Source organism: Phalacrocorax carbo, chromosome 14 (assembly GCF_963921805.1).
Source record: "Phalacrocorax carbo chromosome 14, bPhaCar2.1, whole genome shotgun sequence".
Lineage (NCBI taxonomy): Eukaryota > Metazoa > Chordata > Aves > Suliformes > Phalacrocoracidae > Phalacrocorax > Phalacrocorax carbo.
Genome location: NC_087526.1, coordinates 3,194,934 through 3,213,730, shown reverse-complemented (window position 1 = coordinate 3,213,730; position 18,797 = coordinate 3,194,934). Strand labels below are relative to the sequence as shown.

At 47.2% G+C, this 18,797-nt stretch overlaps 2 protein-coding genes across 6 annotated transcripts; one reads left to right on the top strand and one right to left on the bottom strand.

Moving 5' to 3' along the window:
* Positions 1-1,374: 1,374 nt before the first annotated feature.
* CSTF1 (cleavage stimulation factor subunit 1) lies at positions 1,375-10,665 on the bottom strand. Of its 4 annotated transcripts, none has more exons than XM_064465268.1 (8): positions 10,453-10,665; positions 9,600-10,226; positions 8,956-9,126; positions 8,116-8,311; positions 6,412-6,689; positions 5,426-5,623; positions 4,460-4,850; positions 1,375-2,951 (listed from the first exon to the last, which is right to left on the bottom strand). In XM_064465268.1, the coding sequence occupies exons 2-8, from the start codon at positions 9,717-9,719 to the stop codon at positions 2,692-2,694; spliced, it is 1,614 nt and encodes a 537-aa protein (XP_064321338.1). In that variant the 5' UTR covers positions 9,720-10,226; positions 10,453-10,665; the 3' UTR covers positions 1,375-2,691. The 4 variants fall into 4 exon arrangements, with proteins under 4 accessions (XP_064321338.1, XP_064321339.1, XP_064321340.1 ...); XM_064465269.1 differs by having other exon boundaries at positions 9,600-10,124; XM_064465270.1 differs by lacking the exon at positions 8,956-9,126.
* Positions 10,666-10,899: 234 nt separating this feature from the next.
* AURKA (aurora kinase A) lies at positions 10,900-17,655 on the top strand. 2 transcript variants are annotated; one of them, XM_064465273.1, is made up of 9 exons: positions 10,900-10,958; positions 11,128-11,213; positions 12,306-12,588; positions 13,174-13,252; positions 13,959-14,150; positions 14,839-14,977; positions 15,351-15,499; positions 16,134-16,308; positions 16,937-17,655. In XM_064465273.1, exons 2-9 carry the CDS (start codon positions 11,160-11,162, stop codon positions 17,126-17,128), a joined length of 1,263 nt encoding a protein of 420 aa, XP_064321343.1. In that variant the 5' UTR covers positions 10,900-10,958; positions 11,128-11,159; the 3' UTR covers positions 17,129-17,655. The 2 variants fall into 2 exon arrangements, with proteins under 2 accessions (XP_064321343.1, XP_064321344.1); XM_064465274.1 differs by lacking the exons at positions 10,900-10,958; positions 11,128-11,213 and having other exon boundaries at positions 12,423-12,585; positions 13,170-13,252.
* The last annotated feature ends 1,142 nt before the right edge of the window (positions 17,656-18,797 follow it).

Genomic DNA, 18,797 nt, shown 5'->3' with positions numbered 1-18,797 from the left:
GGCACGGCTCGCCGGCCTGGCGTCACCCGCGGCACCTCCTTGCCCCGTCTCCGCCACAGCTTCTCCCAAGGAGAGGCGGGAGCAGGTTACGTGCCCGATGGATAGGACGGGCCTTTCGGCAGGTGACGGAGACTTTCCCGAGGAGGCGATAAGTCCCAGGCACGACTGCGCTGCTCCGAGTCGAGCGGCTCGCTGGGGTGTAGCTACGGAGAGGTACGGACTGCGCAACTCGTGACGGGCAAGCGGCTGCACTGGGATCCTAATCGATCCGAGTACAGCTTCTAGGCGTGGAGCCCCTCGGCCTGCAGCAGCCTCATCACATGGAGAATGTTTACTTAGATACCTGCAGACTCGCTCAGAGAAAAGATGCATCCCCTTCAACCAAACGCAGACCTAACGGGACTATGTGCGTACGCACCCCTCTTCGGCGCAGCGCAGCTACGGCTCCCTTCGCCGCCGCGCTCCCTCGCGCGCTTGCTCTGCACCCGGTGTAGCCTCGTCCCCAACCAGCCACCTTCAACTACCGCAGCACCCCTGGCCCGGCGCGGTGCCCAGCTGTTCCACTCTGGGGTCGCGCTACCTGCTTAAACAGGATGAGTTACATTTCTTCCAGCCCTTATTTCTTACGCAGAAAACCCCCAAGCTTCTCACCTCGAGCAAGACGATGCACAGTATGAAAAGTACGAGTTTCAAGATGGTTTTGCATTGACAGAATAAAACTCCATGCTATGGTGCAAGTTAAAAGACCACAGAATTAAGCACGCTTGAGGTGAAAGCCAGCGTGCTGCTAACTTGTCAACCACAGCGGTGGTTTAATACCTAAAACACTGAAACAGCGTTTTGAAAATCAAGAGTCCGAACACCGGCGGCAAACGTACCAATCACGGCTTCTTTAACAGAACCGGATCAAGCGTGGAGCTGCGAATCACCGCTGCCGCCCCGTTAGCGGGGGGCTGCTGCCGCCGGGCGCGCCCCAGTAACGGGGTGTCAGGGCTTCCCTTTCCCCTCCCACCAAGCTCTGGCTCTCCTCCTTCCCCCACCAAAACAGCCCCCAGAACCGCGACCTCGTGCCTCCCTTATGTTCTAAAGTTATAGGAACTTGAAGGGCGGCACAAGAGGAGCGAAGGGGATGGTTGGCCTAGCAAATACTTTGCATAACAGTAGCTTTTAAAAGGAAAACTGTATTTAATTATTTACCTTAGGAAAAAAACCCACCCCCCCATTCTACGCCGCAAGTCTGTGGTTATGCCTGATTCAGGTGTGACACAAGTAACTGATCCAGCTTTTAAGAGGTCCCCAAAGACAGAGCCTTCCCCTATTCATTGCTCCTTTGTTAGACAGAAAACGAATACATTTCTTTCTTTCTATATTAAATAACTTTTCCAAAGGCAATCTTTATTTAAATACAGACAAAACCTGTACCCTCGTCAGCCCTTGACAGGACACTTCATCGGCGGTAACGGCAACTGAGTCCAGCGGTAAGAACAATCTCACATTTGAAAATCCTCACGGACGCAAGTGCTGCGCTTTTGGCCGGAGGGAGCCCCCCGAGCACTGTACAAGGGCGCCTCAACGAACACGTTCAAAACCAGGCGACCAGCTGTAAAAATAAGTAGTGAGCTTTCAAACTTACAGAAGGCTTAAGCACAGAGTTTCTTAATGGTCTGTACTTCTGTTGAACGGGATGGGAAACTCGGACTACTGGGGGAGGCATCTTGGGCAGGGAGAGGAAACAGTGAGTCTGGGTTTTTGAATAATAATAAAAAAAGAATGTTAATTCAAGTGCTGTGTAACAGACTTACAGAATGAGAATTCCTCAGTAAAAAACGGCAAAGTGACATTTCTGGGGTACATATACAAAAATTAATATGCACAACCATTCCTTTGACAAGATACTAGAAGTCTCTACGGCAAAATTATTCTCATTTTCGCATGCTGCAGCACTGCCGCATTTTACAGTTGCAACGTGGCTACTCCTTGAAAAAACTATCAATTTACTTCGAGGTCCCACTTGGTAAGATAAATTCAACAGAAGCTGAGATTTCAAGTCTGAGCTTTAATACCAGAACTAGAACACCATTTCTTGAATTCATCTGAACAATTTAAAATCCTGTTTCAGATGCTCATGGCACAAGGCTGGCTCAGAACGGAAGGTTCGCTTGGCCAATTAAAAAGAAAAATAAATCCACCAAAACCAAAAAACCCCAGACTAAAAGATACAAACCAGAGCTTTACAAAGAATGAATCGGAACTGAAGGCAGCTTAAGGCTTCATTAAAATATTTGCCAAGCTCTGCTGCTACTTGTCTAATCCACTCTTTAAACAGATACAATGCAGAGCAAAACTGGCTCACACTGCCCAGTTTGAGCAAGATACAGTCACATTATCTTTTGTGGGATTTAGAAAGACAGGAGAACAAGTTTAATCCTTCCTGCAAGGATCACTTTATTCTTCCCCACACACTCCTGGAGTACAATTAGAGATGACTTCTGAAAACTAACACCACACACGCTAATAAAAAAACATTAGCGTGGGGCAAAACTGAAGTGTCAGTATTTTGATATTTTCTGCCGTATTTGACAGAATTAAAAACCAGACACAGCACGGCTTTCATCTAGGCATCTGTTGGCAGTACAATCAATACACGATGATACAATGAATCTGGATAATCACTGTTTCATAAAGCTGTCCTCAGTCCGTCGTTGACCTTCTGTACCAAAACCTAGCCCGGTAGTCGTCGCTGCAGGTCATGAAGCCAGGATTGGTTGGGGAATGGACAATGCAGCGGACAATGCTGTTGTGCCCCAGAGAAAGAAGGTTTCTCCGTTCAGCAGTTCTTGAATCCCAGCAGCAGAGGCTTATGGTCCTTTCATCTGGAAGCAGCACATAGTCTTCTGTGTGGTTGAAGACAGCTTGCGTCCTGTGTACTTGCCGTCCGCTCAGACCAGCTCCTAAATGGATGCAGCAAAATATTAACCCAAATAGGATCAGTTTTAGGAAGTTTCCAAAGACCTAACAAAGTATCGAGTTCTGCGGTCTGCGACGGAGCCTTGTTTTCTCGGTTAGCCTACCACTTCCACACACAGCAGGTGAATCAATTAGTATTATTTTGTAGTTACATACATGGTATATTCTAAAATTTCTTAAGAGGACACAAAGATTAACTACTCCAGCCGTGTCAGTCAAGTCCAACCACCCAGCACGAGCACACCCACTTAAGAGCGCTTCTGCCGTACATTTTTGGTACGAGGCTTGCAGCTGTAACCAAGGGGAAAGACCACAGGTAGCAGAATACACAGATTCTCATTATCAATGACATTTGTTTTTAACATATGTAGCGCACGGCACATTGTACGACCTACCTTGGCCATACTCTCCCTCCCTCCCTCTCCTTCAAATAAAACGTGCGTTTCATACACAGGCATTTACTTTGCAGCGCGCACACCTGCATCCTACCTGCTGCTTTCCAAGAGTTTATCAAGGAGGTGCTGCTCCCTGCTGGTTGAGAGCAAAATAGAGCAAGAGGACAAAGAAGGACCATCCGCATCCCAAAAGCAAATACACAAGACTTCCAGCATCCTCTCTCCTTTTATTCTTGACTCCTAATGCTTAAGCACATCACTGCTTGACCCAAAGCTTCCTCCGGCACATAGCTGCTATTGTATGCAAAGCGTCTACATCCTTCACCATTTCTTAGGTCCTGCTTTGATCTCAGCAGGACCATTGCCAGCATGCTCCGCGTGTGACTACCTTGCACACAACTGCATCCTTAAAATAAATTTAAAAAAAAGGAAAAAAAGAAATGGACCAGCTGTAGCTGTTTTTCAGAAAATTGCCATGGCTTAATAGAGCCATTGTTTGCTCAAGAGTCTAATGGCTTAAACAACTGCCCCAAAGTAGGTTCAGTTCCCCCTGCCTGGGTTGGTGCCCCTCAGGGAAGTGGCCTACCCTAGCCAGAAACGGATTAGGTGCTAGTCCTGACCCTTCCAGTTTAAACTGTGCCCCTAGTCTAGCAACAAATGGACAAGTCACAAAATCAAGGTGATCACCAGCAAGAAAAGCCACAATGCTATTTTAATAATCGCTGTTTCTGAAACACCCTAAAGCACTAGAGAACAAAACCCTCTGCACAAACATCCTAGTCCCTAGGGCAGTGTTCCTTTTTACTTTCCCTTTGTTTAGTGACAACATCCCTCCAAAGCAATGGAGTAACGATGTCAGAAAAGTCTCCAAAATCTACTCAGACTAAATAGGTTTGCACTGACTGATATCGGAGAGTCACAGCTTCTCTTCTGGAATTAGTCTACATTAAGCTTTTTCAGAAATTTGGGGCAATTTATCCTCAAAGCAGCAGTCTCCCACTGCTTTTAAGAATAACTATTCTTCTGACAACACTACTACCCCTGCCGTGGGTCGGCACCTGAAAAAGAAGGTACCTGGAAGATCACCTGCCACGTACCTGTGTATTTGACCAGCGTGCGACCGGTGGATATCTCCCACAGTTTAGCTACAGAGTCTTTTCCACTTGACAAGATATACTTTGAATTTTTGGAAAAAATAGCAGAACAGACTTCAGCTCCATCATGTGCCTTCTCAAAAGTAGTAATACAGCGATTTGAAACACCATCCCACAGTTTGATGCATCCGTCCTTGCTTCCCGTCACATACATGTTTGCGCTTGCGTTGTAATTTACCGAACATATAGCATCAGTGTGCTGATCTTGAGGATTGCAAGACACAAAACACTGGAAAGTATTGATATCGTACAGTCGTAAAGTAGGGTGCTGGGTGCCAACAAGTATGAAATCTCCAGAAGGGTGAAAAGAAATTGAGCGCAACATCTCTGCTTCCTGTTTGATCAAAAATACATAATTGGTGTAAGAAAGAAAAAAAAGTTCTGAAATGGAAGTGTCAATTCTGGGGGCATTAGAGCGCTAAAACACTAGTTAAATTATCAGTTAGCACGATGTGTTCTGGTTTTGCAAAACAGAAAGTGCTTCCTATGGATTAAAATGACAGGCTACCTTTAAATGTATCACAGATGTTATGCTAGAGCAGCTCGCAGCGCCCGCTCCTTCCTGGGACATCGCATAAAAGCCACAGGAGGCTTTGTCAGCTGGCCACGCGCCCCAAAGCCCACCACATCATCATCCCAAACTCTCCTCCGAAACAAAGATAATTGACTTCAGAGTTACCCATATTAGATTTGGTCTAGATTAACAAAGGCAGACACGCGCTAGATTTAAAGAACGCAGGTATCCGTTACGCACAAACTCTTAGCACGTAGTTACCACGATGCCTGCCAGTTTTGCAGCTGCATACTCTGGACCTACCCACTTACAAACTCAGACACAATTCAGCTCACTGATACCTCAGTACTTTTACATTCAAGCTTTGGTTGCTCTGAACTGGTATCGTATCTAACCTGGATATATTTGAAGGCTCTTTTGGCAGAAGGTTTTGAATAATCAAACAATTTAAGTGTGTAGTCCCTTGAACCAGATGCTAGGATCTGTTCTGTTGGATGAAAAGCTAAACACGTAACTTCATCCACATGATCATACAGAGTCCGAATAACAGGGTGATTTTCCATGTTTTGCTGTGCTGTCTCATTCATCATGACCTACAAAGAACATTCAACAAGTTAGAGCGTTAGGAAGCAGAACATGCTTTCGACAGGAAAAAGTAGGTTTTACGCTTGCCAGAGTGACCAAATAACAGCTACCTTTCTGACGCGACGAGGCATGTAATCACTATCACTGTAACTATTTGAAGGCCCATTTTATGTTATCAGAAAAAACCCCTCTGTCTTTACAAAGGTCAGCTGACTTGCTCAAGGACAAACTAGTTGCAGTAGCAGAGAACTGGTGCAAGAAAACATACCACCTTCATAAACAGTCCAAATCAAAATACTGTATTGCTGTAAGAGTTAAGGGAAGCCGTACCAACTGGGTAAAAACTGCAATTTTCACTCACACAGGATACTGCTGAGAATTTGGTGTGCAAACCCCCCACTTCTAAATTGCTCCCTGATAACTGCATCAGAGAAAATTTGAAGGAAATACGTATTCTGTGAAACAGTTCTGAAACACACAGCCACTGGAGGCTGTAGAAGCCAGAAGTGGGTTCAAAAATTAACTCTGTTCACAGAATACAGCAATTATCAGCAACTATCAGAAGCAATTTCTGGCTCAATTCTCTAGACTGCTGCCAGAAGTTACGCAGGTATACTTGCCCTATTTCTTCTTCCTTTTCTTCAAGGGTACTTTATGAGCCGCTGTTGCAGTACGAAATACGGCGAGACAGATACTTAGTCCAACCCACTGAGCCAGCCACAAGGCACAGACACGGCATGACACAGACAGCACCTCAAGAATTCACAAAGCGGTTACGATTCAAGTCATATTTTACCTCAATAGGCATAGCACTTTTGGCCAACATTCTCTCTGTATCAAGAATTTTTATTGAGGCATCAGCAGATCCTGTAGCTATTAACTGTCCGTCTCTGCTATACGTCGCTACGCGACATGGTCCTTTATGAGATGTGACATAACAAGTCTCATATTCGGAAGCCTCAGGAGACATGGTCTGTACATCTGCATCAAATTCCAAGTCAATTCCTGTGCCTGGAGCTACCGTATCTGACCGTCCAATTGCATATTGAACAGCACTGTCATCGTTCTCCATTCCTGAAAAGAGAGAAGTTGATGCACTTAAACCAGGTTAACTTTCTCCTTAGACAGCTAGGCTGTGGCCAGATCTACGCTACAGACTTCTGCAGCGGCTACAAGACAGGTTTCAAGAGAGACAGCTCTTGCTAAACACAGCTAAGCTAGCAGAGGTAGTTACACAGCAGTACTTCTCGTGAGAAATAAGAAGTACTTTGGCTATGCCAGAGCAGAATACAGCTCTTAACATTATCCGTGGAAATATAACCAGCAAATACCGTAGGATGGTAAGTGCTGATAACCAGTTACTGAAGCCATCGACAGGCCTCTACTCTGCTCTTTACAGAGGGAGAAACAAGCCCCAACATTATTACACGAAATTTGAAGTAAAAAAATTGAAGCATTTACCAAATCTTTTCCTTTCTGTTTTATTGCATTGAAGAAAAAAACCTCCACCCTCCCCACAACTATCCCAGCATTGTAAATGAAAATTTTTACTCCTCTTCACACCCACTCTACAGACTTTTTATTTTTTTATTTCCAGGACGCATCTACAGAATAAAGACAGTTCAGCACTGGAAGCAGTAACAGGGCAGACACGATAATCTTCAGCTATGTGCCCACCTGCGATCATCAACTGATCAACAGAAGAGTTTTTGTTGCTTTCATCTACAAATGGCAAGTCTGGCATTCTTATTTCAAACAGGTACCAGGCTTCACATATTTATACTCTTGGAACTCAACTAGTTCAGGCAGCAAAACCAGTTCAGTTACAATACAGAGAAGACATGATGTTATGGCTAGACCTCTTCCAGTATCTTAGTCAGCTTGTTTCAACAGCAGCTCGAGTCTTTTGACTACATACCACGTCACAGATATACTTTCAGAGAGAAAGATACAGAGAGAACAGGTGATATCTTTGCCGAGACCCTAAACTGTGATGTTTATTTTCTTGAGATTGACATATAAAAGTTAGTGAAGACTGCCCATGGAAGGGCTTGCTCCCTTTCCAACACGGCCAGGAAGATCATATAGAAAATATTTCTCAAGTTGGCAGAGAACTGCACGGGTCAGTTTTCTATTAGGTCTGTGGACTCAGTGATCCCGTTTAGTGGAGCATATTTTTAGAAGGTTGCCAGTCACCCAGGACCCTGGCCAGGTATTCTTACGTGTGACAAGAAGTTCAAACACACAGATTTTGACAACACTCAGTGACCTGTTTTGCTTTTGATGCATACTAAAGAATGGAGCATCGAACCAGAATGCCCTTCAAAAAGAATCACTGAGACAAAGGCCGTATCTAAATACATGAAAATGTTATGCTCTTACAAGACGTAACCTTTGCATAAGGGATGACTTTCCAGTACAACTAACCTCTTCGTTCACAAGGACTTGCGCTAGGGATTTAGAAACTGGACTCTTACATTTGCTTTTTATTCCATCTTACCTAACTTAATTAGGTGCAGCAGTTGTTCAGACGGTGCACAGACTGACTGTGGTTTTATCTCATTTATCAGGCCATTGGCAATATTTATGTATCCATCATATAGCAGCTGACTAATTATCAGTTTATAAAGTTGCTGGCGGTCTTTCAAACTGACTTTCGTTCTATACATTGTGAGCAAGGAATGCCTCGGAGGGGCCTGAAATAAAAAGAAAGGAGAAAAATCACATACAAGAGAGTTGCATGAAAACAGGCACAACCTTTAAATAAAGCACATAATGCTGAATTTCAGTGCGGACACAAAATCCTGCTGTATCTTAGGTATGATCCAGAGACATAGAAAGACAAAAAAAAAAAAACAAAAAAGGAAAAACCTGTTGCACTTGTTTGCTGTAGAAACGAAAATCTCGGCACTGAAGAGCACACGAGCCGTGCGGAGGTGCGGCGGGGAGGGCAGCGACGATGCGGCATTAGCTGGCAGAGCGGTTCTGCCGGTGCCTCTCGCCCAGCCGCGCCAGCCCCGGCGGAGCCGGGCACCGCGAAACGTGCAGGGAACTCAAACGCCCCGCCGCCCTCACCCCGCTCCCGCCCTCCCACGCCGGGCCCGCATCCTCCCCGCAGACTCCTCCCGGCGCCGGGCGGCGAGACCCGCGGCCGGTGCCCGGGCGGGGAGGGGGCGAGGGGCTGAATGAAGGCGGGCGGTGCTTAGCCGGAGCAGGCGGGCACGGAGGGCGGGCTCCGGAGGCCGGGACGTGGGTGCGGGCGGCTTCGGGCGGGGGCCGTGGGGGCGAGGCCCGGGCCGGGCCGGCAGCGGGGGGGGCGCGGCGCGGCCCCGGTACCTACCGACCCTTCCTTCTGCCTCCCTCGCTCTCCCCCTAAAATGGCGACCGGAGCCCTGAGCGCATCGATCGGCGGCGGCGGCAGGGGAGGAGGCGGCGGCGGCGGCCGGGACCGCAGAATGCTCCTCCGCGAAGGCTGCTGCATCGAGCGCCCGCAGATCGATTGGAGGCGACTCTTGAAAGGGAAGAGAACGGCAGCATCACGTGACCGCGAGTCGGGCGGCGGGGCCCGCTGGGTCACGTGACGGGTGACGCACCGGGGGAGGCCCCCCGCCGGGCCGGGCCGGGAAGGGGGGGGGGAGGCGGAGCGGGGAGGGGCGGCCCCGGGGGTCCCGCACCCCCTCCGCCGAGCTGGAGGCCTCCGCCGCCAGCCTCGGGGCCGGATCCTCACGGCGGGAGGGCCCGGCCTCCTTTGTGTCCCGGCTGGAAAGCTCCGAAACGGAGCATCCCGCTTCGGCCACGACCCCGGGGGACACGGGGTGAGGGGGGGTCCGTGAGGTACCGAGCGGCCGCAGCCTCCCCGAGGGGTCTCCGCCGCTCGGGCTGCGCGGTCACAGGCACCGCACGCAGCCAGCCCGCGCGGTTGCTCAGCAGGCCGAGAGCCTGCCCCGAGCGTGCGCCACCAACCCTCCCAAAAGCCCTACTCACGTCAGCCTCGAGAAACGGCAGCCGAAGTGGACGCGGGTCAAGGAGCGGCGATGCCATGCTACCCATGCCCCGTGGTAGCTGCCGTCTATCACACGCCGCAGCGACACGACGACCCGACATCTTCTTTTTACCTATCCTGTACCGCTTGTAAACACCAACACACACACCTGGGTCCCCTTCGCGCTTCTTTACAACACCACAGAGACAGTTAAAAGTTGCCTTCAATCCCGGTTCTTCAGAGGCCCGAAGTACTGAACCGAGTTTCGGCTGCCGCTTGTCGCTCCGCGGCCGAGGTCCTCCTCACTGGTGTGAGCAGGACCACCGTGGCAGCTGGCAATGGAGACGCTGCAGCAACCTCGCGCCTCCTTTTACGCCGCTACTCACAAACCGCCGCTCGATCGTCCGCTGCCGCTCGGCGTCTCCTCAGGAACCCGGTGTCGGAAAGGTACCGGTGGCTGCGGACCGCCGCTGGTGTGAGGCGAGGGGTCCGCGGGGTTGGCGGAGGTACCTCAGGGCAGGCGTCCCCTGCGCCGAGGCGAGGTGGTGAGGCGAGGCGAGGCGTCCGACCCCTTCACGCTTGTCCTCAGGAGCGGCAGCACATGGAGCGCGGCCCCGGGCCACACGTCCCTGCGAGCGCGAGGCAGAGGCCCGCTTCACCCCTCCGCCCGTCCCCCCGCTCCCCGGGGCTACCGGCTGCCAACCGGGGCACTCACGCGCGGCCGGACACAATGGCCCCCGGCCCCACTCGTGTTCGGATCCACGCGAGGTGGCAGCACCGCCTCTCCCCTCAGGCCCGGGGCTGCGCGGAGGAGGAGAGGGAAGCGGCCGGTGCGCGGCGGGATGCGGGACTAACCTGGCGGCCTTCCCCAGTAGGCTCCCGGGCCTCAGCGGCTGCGAGGAGGGGAGGGCAGTTGTAGCGTTGCCACAGGTGGGTGGTCTGGGCGTACGCGATTTGCGTAGCGCGGGACCCGGCCGGGCAGGGACTTTGCGGAGCGAAGTGTGTACGCGGGGGCGCCGGCCCACGCAGTTGGAGTACGGAAGGAGGCGGCGGCGGAGAGACGGTACGTAAAGTACGCATGTAGCGCAAACACCGCCCTCGGGGCGGGCGGGTCGGACCGACTCGGGGTACGCAGCAGGCCGCCGTTGCGCATGCGCCCCAGAGGCCGGCGGCGACGAGGCTCGGCCTCGCAACGAGCGGAGAGTGCGGCGAGCCAATCGGAGAGCGGGTCAGTTGAAAAGGAACCAATCGGCGGGCGCGAACGGCGGCAGAGGGGCCAATGGCGAGAGGCGGTGGTTTAAAGGGTATTTAAGGGAGGGTGGTTTGAATTCAAACAGCCGCAGCGGCCGGAGGGAGCAGAGGTAGGCCGCGGGGAGCTCCGCTGCGGTTCGGGGGGGATCCTGCCCGCCGGCGTGGCGCGCGGGGCCTCCCGGGGTTTGGGGGGGTTCGGGAGAGATACGGGGCAAAAAAGAGCCCCGAGGCGCGGTGCCCTGCCTGGGATTCACCCCCGTCCCTGCTTCTCCGCCCTAGGCCGAGCTGCGTGCGGCTCTTCCCTCGGCGCTATGGACAGGAACGCGAAAGAGAACCTCGCGGGGTGCCCTGGCCGTGCTGCCCGAGTAAGTGACCGGGTGGGCGGGCGCGTTTCTCCGGTCACGCCATAGCTGCGGGCTTCAAACGGCCTGTGGTAACTATCGGCAGCTGTACTGAGCAGCAAAAAGGGGGGAAAGTGTCTTGAAACTATATTTTCTGTGTGCAAGAAACGAGTGCTAACCCCATCTTGGGGAGTACGGTGCCTGAGGCTTACTTCTCTTAATTGCTAATATTGGTGTTTGGTACTTGAATCAGAAAATCCTAATATTTTAACTATAATCTAAGATCACTTAAAGAGAGAACAAACGTGTGTTAGTCACTTATTCCAGATATGGCTTCTAAAAGCACATGTTGTGTTAACATTGCTACCCTCATGCCTGCACAGGGGTGCTCAGGATCTCCCTGGTCACATATTTTTGTATATAGAAACACAGGCACTTTTTCATTATTTTAATTTAAAACCAAAGAGGCCTTGGTAAGGATTCAGGCAAAGCTCCTTTTTAATCAAGCTGTCAGTACATTATTTTCAGTGAACTGAACCAGAAGACTGTCTAGGCTAATATCTGGAGAAGAACAAAGTACAAATTGTTGCACAGGTATCCCCAGAGGGCAAAAAATTGTGAGAAGCTAATCGTTAGCATTTGAACTTAATTGTAGGCAAAGTATTCAAAAACAACTAAGAATTTCTTAAATGTAAGCCTAATTTCCCTTACTAGAAGCAAGAGATTAAAAGCAGACAGCTGAACCTTACTAAATAACGGTGCTTTGTTCTGCTGAACTCCCACTGCAGCGCAAGGTGTAGCAAGATGAGCATTAAAGCAAGTGATTCAAAGCACTGTGCGTTTTAATAGCAAGGGTCTGCTGTCTTACCACTTTTGGCTGATATTCTTTGGATATGTGTGGAAAAGTTCTTCTAGCTATAAATAAGCGTGCTGTTGACAAGAAAAAGTTTTCTACAACGTAGAAATTTAAGAATGTTTTCCTTCTTAACGTAAGATCAGAATATTGTAACATCCCCTCTTAATGTGCTTTGTGGGTTTTTTTCTGCTCTCCAGAATGTGGCCATAAAGGTAACAGTATGCAACTCTACAATGAATCTGTAATTTTTCTTTTTGAAGATTGCTAACCCCATTGGGGATGGCCCAAAACGTGTCCCAGTGTCTCAGCATTCTGCCCAGAGCCGGTTACTGAACAGTGGAGCTCAAGCACAACGTGTTCTGTGTCCTTCAAACCTCGCCCAGCGAGTTCCCGTGCAATCACAAAAACCTGTACTGTCAAACCAAAAACTGTCTAATAACCAGACGTCACAGCAGCCCCGACCAAAGTTTGTGGTCCAGCCGACTACTAGGCCTCAGGTTCCAAGCAAGAGCAATGAAAAACCTCAACAGGCTCCAGTACCTGGTAATTCTGAAGAAAATGTACATGTATTTATCCAGTTGCGACACTTGGGATGCTCTGATTCTATGAAGCACTGCAGGGCAGAAAGCCTAAAGCTGATGTTGATGATGTGAGACAGCCCTGCAGAGAAGTACTTGGCTGAGGCCAGAAAGAGACTAGCAGCGCATGGTGCAGCGCAGGTGTTGCTGTCGCTACCCGTGTTGCCAGGATTACCTGTTCAGAGCCAGTGTGGGTGCTGGAAAACTTCCAGGTGCTCGCTACTCAGCTGTGAATTGATGTAACTGGCACTCGTACATCACAGCGTTTCACAGTATTCTTCTGTGTAAGAGATTAGCATGAATACTGTATTTTTCGGGGGGGGGGAAGCTTAATTTTTTTAAGACAGCTTTTAAAATTAAATTTTGCTAGCACTGATATTGGCTATGCTGCTTTGCCAATAGTAAGCTGCACTAGGTTGTTCAAAGTGTCATCGAATGTATTCTAAGAACTGTGGCAGATAGTGCACAGTGGTTAGTTTTGATCTTGGATGAATTTTATATTGTGTTCATGGGTCTGGTTCATAAAGTTGATCTACTTCTCTACACATAGCAAAAAATTCCGAAGCAGAAAGCACCTCTAAACAGAAGAATGAAGAGACTGCTAAAAAGAAAAATGAAACTACTAAAAAGTAAGTTGCATGCCTGAATTGTAGCGGAGTCCTGTTGGAGTAGGCTTGTTTTTAATTTCTAGGACTTCATGCTGCAACTAAGTTGCAGCTAAGCTGAAGGCTACTTGATCCCCTGGGTTGTGGAGGCCAATGGCCCTAGGTTTCACAGAGGCAACACAAGACACTCTAAGAAAGTGTACTTTGACCTGATAATTCTCAGGGACAAGGACTTCTTGTAATCTAAAGAAAACCTCTGGCTAAATGAGTACTGCCTCTTCCCATGAGAGAGCACTGATAGCCACTGCTCCAGACACAGGGCGTACACTTGAAAACAAAGCCTCCCCCGTCTGTCTGGGAGGCAGGAGCTGAGCTAAGGATGAAGTTAGATTTGTGCTGTGTCTACTGTAAACAGTGCTGTTCTGACAGGCGCCATAAGTGCATCTGTATTACGTGAATCGAAGTGAGCCTGGGTCGGTGTGCGCAGTCTGGACTTTGCAGCGGTGTGGTTGATGCTCGTATCTCTGCACACTTCAGAAGGAAGAGACTAGCTTTCAGAACTCTTTTGAAAGTCTCAGTGCGTACTTTATTCCCTTGGTGGTGTTCTCCTAAAGACTAAAATCCAGCCCAGATCACTAAGTGTCTATTGAACAGGAACATTATTGACTGTACCTTAGGAGTCAAAGGCCACACAAGTATCTGCCTTTTGTAACTCTCTCTCCTCTTACAGGAGGCAGTGGTCTCTGGATGATTTTGAAATTGGTCGTCCTCTGGGGAAAGGAAAATTTGGAAATGTGTACCTGGCACGTGAAAAGCAGAGTAAATTTATTCTTGCACTGAAAGTGCTCTTTAAAACGCAACTTGAGGAAGCCGGTGTAGAACATCAGCTACGAAGAGAAGTTGAAATACAGTCTCATCTTAGGTAAAGCTTAGTGACCAGTTACACCCTTTGCTTGGTTTATGGTCAAATAAACAAAGTAACCTTGTTTATGATAACATGTCCTGCTGAAGAAAAGGGAAGCTTTTTAAACATGTGACAGTGTGAAATTGCAAGTTGGGATTCTTGCCTTTCTGCACCAAGCCTGACCTCTGTCTAGCTCTTAGTGATGTAACCTCTGGTAACAAACCTTCCTATTGCCAAAAAAACCCAAACAACCAAACCCTTGTCCACTGCTTGGTTTTACGACGCTAACTGCTGTTTCTCAAGAGTCTAAGCTGTTTCTGGTATTCTTTCCTGGAAAATAAGCCCAACTTGCTGAAGAAATGGGTTGTTTTGCTGAAAGTGTTTAAGCTTAAATTCCCAAACCCATAGGAATTGGAGCCTCTAGTGGTAAGCTACTCTGCCAGCAGCTGTAGAAAGATATGTTCAAGAAAATGGGAATTTGCCAAACTCTTGGCTAGCTGCTCCCTAGTAGGGAGTCTAAGCTGCTGCTTTGATAAATGCCATCTATCCGCTATGAAGCGCTCTAGTGGATATGCTGAGAGCTGAAGGAATGCTTATGAGATGTTGAAGTTCCTATGCCCACCTTCAAAGCGGGGAGGCAGGAAAGGGAAATTAAAGTTATATGGACATATGCCTTGTTCAGAATAATATTTAAATCTTTTTGCAGGCACCCCAACATTCTCAGATTATACGGCTACTTCCACGATGTTACAAGAGTCTACCTTATTCTAGAGTACGCACCTCGTGGAGAAGTCTACAAAGAACTTCAGAAGCTTACCAAGTTTGATGAGCAAAGAACTGCTACTGTAGGTTGTTCCAGCTTCTTATATGTTACTTGCTCTTCATATCTGCAGCATAAAGCTAGCTCTTCAGATCAAGTTCTGTATTCCGTTGTGTGAAACGGAGATTCCTTAGATGCTAGTTTGCTTGTGCGCTTGTTACAAGGAATAAGCTGGGAAGACAAATTACCGTATGGCACTAATAAACAATGTTCAGCATTGCTTAAGATTGCAGGTGCTTGGTCACTTAAGGCAGAGCCTGTATTGCCAGACTTTGAGGGTTTAAGGAATAATTGCTCTAAGTTAAGCTACTAGTTATGCCTAGAAAAGGCTATACTGTAGCCAGATAAGCCAGAGTGACAGTGTCTGTATACCTTAAAGACTTGTTCTCTTTCTACAGTACATCACAGAACTAGCAGATGCCCTGTCATACTGTCATTCAAAGAGTGTGATTCACCGAGACATCAAGCCAGAAAACTTGCTGCTTGGCTCGACCGGAGAATTAAAAATTGCTGACTTTGGATGGTCTGTGCATGCTCCATCTTCCAGGTGAGAATGCAATATATATCTTAGGCAGTGAAATTCTTCTGTAGTGAAAATGTTAGCTTTCTTGGCACGCGTACAGTTGTGGAATGGAGGAAAATGTGAACTTCCTAAAATACTGGGTGGGGGAAAATCCTTTAAGAACTGGGCCACTACAGCAAAGGTCTTAATAGTCAACTGGTGTAGCAGAGAGGGAGTGGTGTTATCCTGTTGTTTCAACTTGTATAGTTCAAAACTTGCTGAACCTTGGACAAGTAAAGGCTAGTGTACTGGTGAAGGGTTCTAGTGGTCCCTGAGATGACAGACCAGTGCTTGTGTTCAAACAGCATACTAGCGATATACTGAAGACATGTCCTTATTTAGTCTGAATTGCACCTGACAGAGGAAGACTCTATCTGATCTAGCGAGCTGGATGAGAAAAGGAAGGCTGAGACTGAATGCAGTGACTGAGGTGCTTTAAAGCAAACGTAGAAAACTTATTGCAGGAACTTCTTTACCAGCTATTCTGGTGGTGCTGAGTCTATCTGGGGTGGGCAGCATTGAGGTACAGATGATTGCCGCCACTAGCTTCTCTCTGGCTCTTGAAATGGATCTTCTAATTGCCACCATCAGTAAGTAATTGGGACTTTTTCCCCTTCAGGAGAACGACTCTCTGTGGGACACTTGACTACCTGCCTCCTGAAATGATTGAGGGAAGAACACATGATGAAAAGGTGGATATTTGGAGCCTGGGAGTTCTGTGCTATGAATTCCTTGTAGGGAAACCACCTTTTGAAGCAGAAACGTACCAGGAAACCTACAGAGCTATTTCCAGGGTATGTGCCAATGCTTGCTTGGATTAGCTGAATCACGCTGCCTTTCAGTTCTGTTCTTACAGAAGCTTAAATGGTCACCTTGAAGGTGGGCATCTATTATAACTAGAACTGTGGCAAGACAAAGATATGCAGAAAACTAGATCCCTAAAACTACCTGCAGTCATTCAGTAGAATGACTAAGAGACCTGAAGATACCTTGCCTTACTCCCTTGGTTCTACCCTGTTCCTGCCCACATCTGAGCTGCTACCTTTCATAAAGCAACTAATCCTTTTCACATCTTTCCTCTTCTGATTTATAAAATGACTATTTAACATTCAAGGTGTTACTGAAAATACATAAGCTTAACTTTTCCTGTTGCGTGCCCTAGACAGGTTCCAGCAAACTAATCTTGTTTGAAGTATGTTTAAAAATACACCAGCTTAACTAATACAAGCAGCAAGAACCTTGTTCTCTCCAGGATTATAATGAAATTACTTAATCTCACCTCAATAGGCATGAGGTGCAGAGCCCACAAGGCTGACACAGCTTTCCTTTCCTGACCTACCTGGAGGGTAGTGCTCTCTGTCTCTAGTCTGGTTATTGCCAAAGAACTTCTGCATCATCTTCAGCCTCCTTCCTTTTCCTTAGGTGGAATTCAAGTTTCCTCCATTCGTAACAGAAGGTGCGAGGGATTTAATTTCAAAGCTTCTGAAGCATAACCCATTCCATCGACTGCCCCTGAAGGATGTACTTCTTCATCCCTGGATTACAGCAAACTCTACAAAGGTACCCGACAGCAGAAAGAGTGATGTTGCTGCCCCATCCAGAACACAGTCTTAGCAGGGGTGACCTCATGGGATCAGCAAGAGGAATCTTGAACTGTTGACTACTGTAATCCTTACAATAGCAAAAGCAGGTCTTGGAATCCAATGGCAATTGGAATTGCAAATCTTTGGGTTGGCTGTCGTCTTTAAACTCTAATTGCAATGTAAAATTATTTGACTTCTAGCTGGAGGTTGTGGAATACGTAATATACTTGAAATCCAGTTACATGTGGGCCAAGTTTGTTGATGTAAGTATTAAGCTGTTCAAGGCTCTTATGATGTGGTCTCTCCTGGTAATGGTTCATTCTTCCAACAGTAAGAGGAAGCTGTCGTTCTAGCTTGTCGAACAGTGCAATATCCCGGAGATACCTGCCCCCTAACTTATTGGGCTGCAGAGGGTATCATAACTGTGGTGTAATCTGAAACTGAGTGAGGTGAATGCATTTCTCAAAGTGTCCTAAAAATGGTGTGTTGTTTTGTCTCTAATTTTGTCTCCAATGTGAGCACTCAACTTTTCAAATAAAGACTTGTGTTATACTGCCACAGTAAGTTCCTTATGGCATTTATCACTGCCACTGTCTGTCTCGTAACCACTCCTCTCTACCATCAGCACAGCTTGACTCATCTGTGATCACAAAATAAGTTTACTTCCCACCTCTGTCAAAAAGGAAGCTGGTATAAAATTCTTGCTCAAAGTGCTGGTACCACAAAGTAGATGTGGCTACTTACTATTCTACAATCACAACGCAGGACTACAAGGTAAGTACCAAATGTGTTGCTATTTACCTTGTAGGTTTTCTACAGCCACTGAAACCTTGGCTGGCTACTTGGCTGTGTGTGCTTTGGTGTTTTTTTTTTTAAGGCAGTTATTCAAAGACAAACAGCATCTGAAAGTACTTCAAAGAGAAGGGTTGGGAAAGTACTCTTATCAAACAGGATATGTAACGGGAACTAACGTTAACATCTGGTGGTGTAAGACATTTTTCCCTAAAGTGTAGCAAGGGTCAGGCCACTCGCCAAGAAAACACACAAATCAACTGTTTTCCAGAAAAACACTTCAAGCAAACTAAGAGAAAGCAATTTATTGTATTTTTATTATAAGACTTTAAGGTCATTTTCACTATTTTACAAACAACTTTAAAAAAATGATCCTTTTACAAGCAAGGATTCTAGAATTCAAAATATATTCTCAAATTAATTTAAAATATACTTTGCAAAAAAACCCCTTCATCTAAACAAATTGCCAGTAGTTTATATAGCCATATTTATCTTAAGTAAATCTGAATTCTGGTCATAATTTAAATGAAGCTCTGTTTACAGCAAGAAAATCTCTAGTGCTGGTAACTTTTAATAACTTTTGGGTGCCTTTGCTTTAAATGACTCCTGCTTTACAGGAAGATTAAAAAAACCCACCAAACTTGACTACTGCTTTTCTATGAACTTTAGGACAAAACATACTAATCAGGAATGACTGATTAAGTGAAGAAAACAAGGATGCCTTGTGATTATTCTGGAATAACTGTTATCCTTGGTGATAGAACATTGCCCTAAATTGAGACCGGGAGAGGGCATGTAGGGAAAAAAAAGCACCACAGAAAGGCCCTTGTGAAGGGGAAAAAAGAAAAAAGCCCAAGTAAAACTTACTCCTAAGACAGACTTAGAATTTAAGACTCTAGCTATGATAG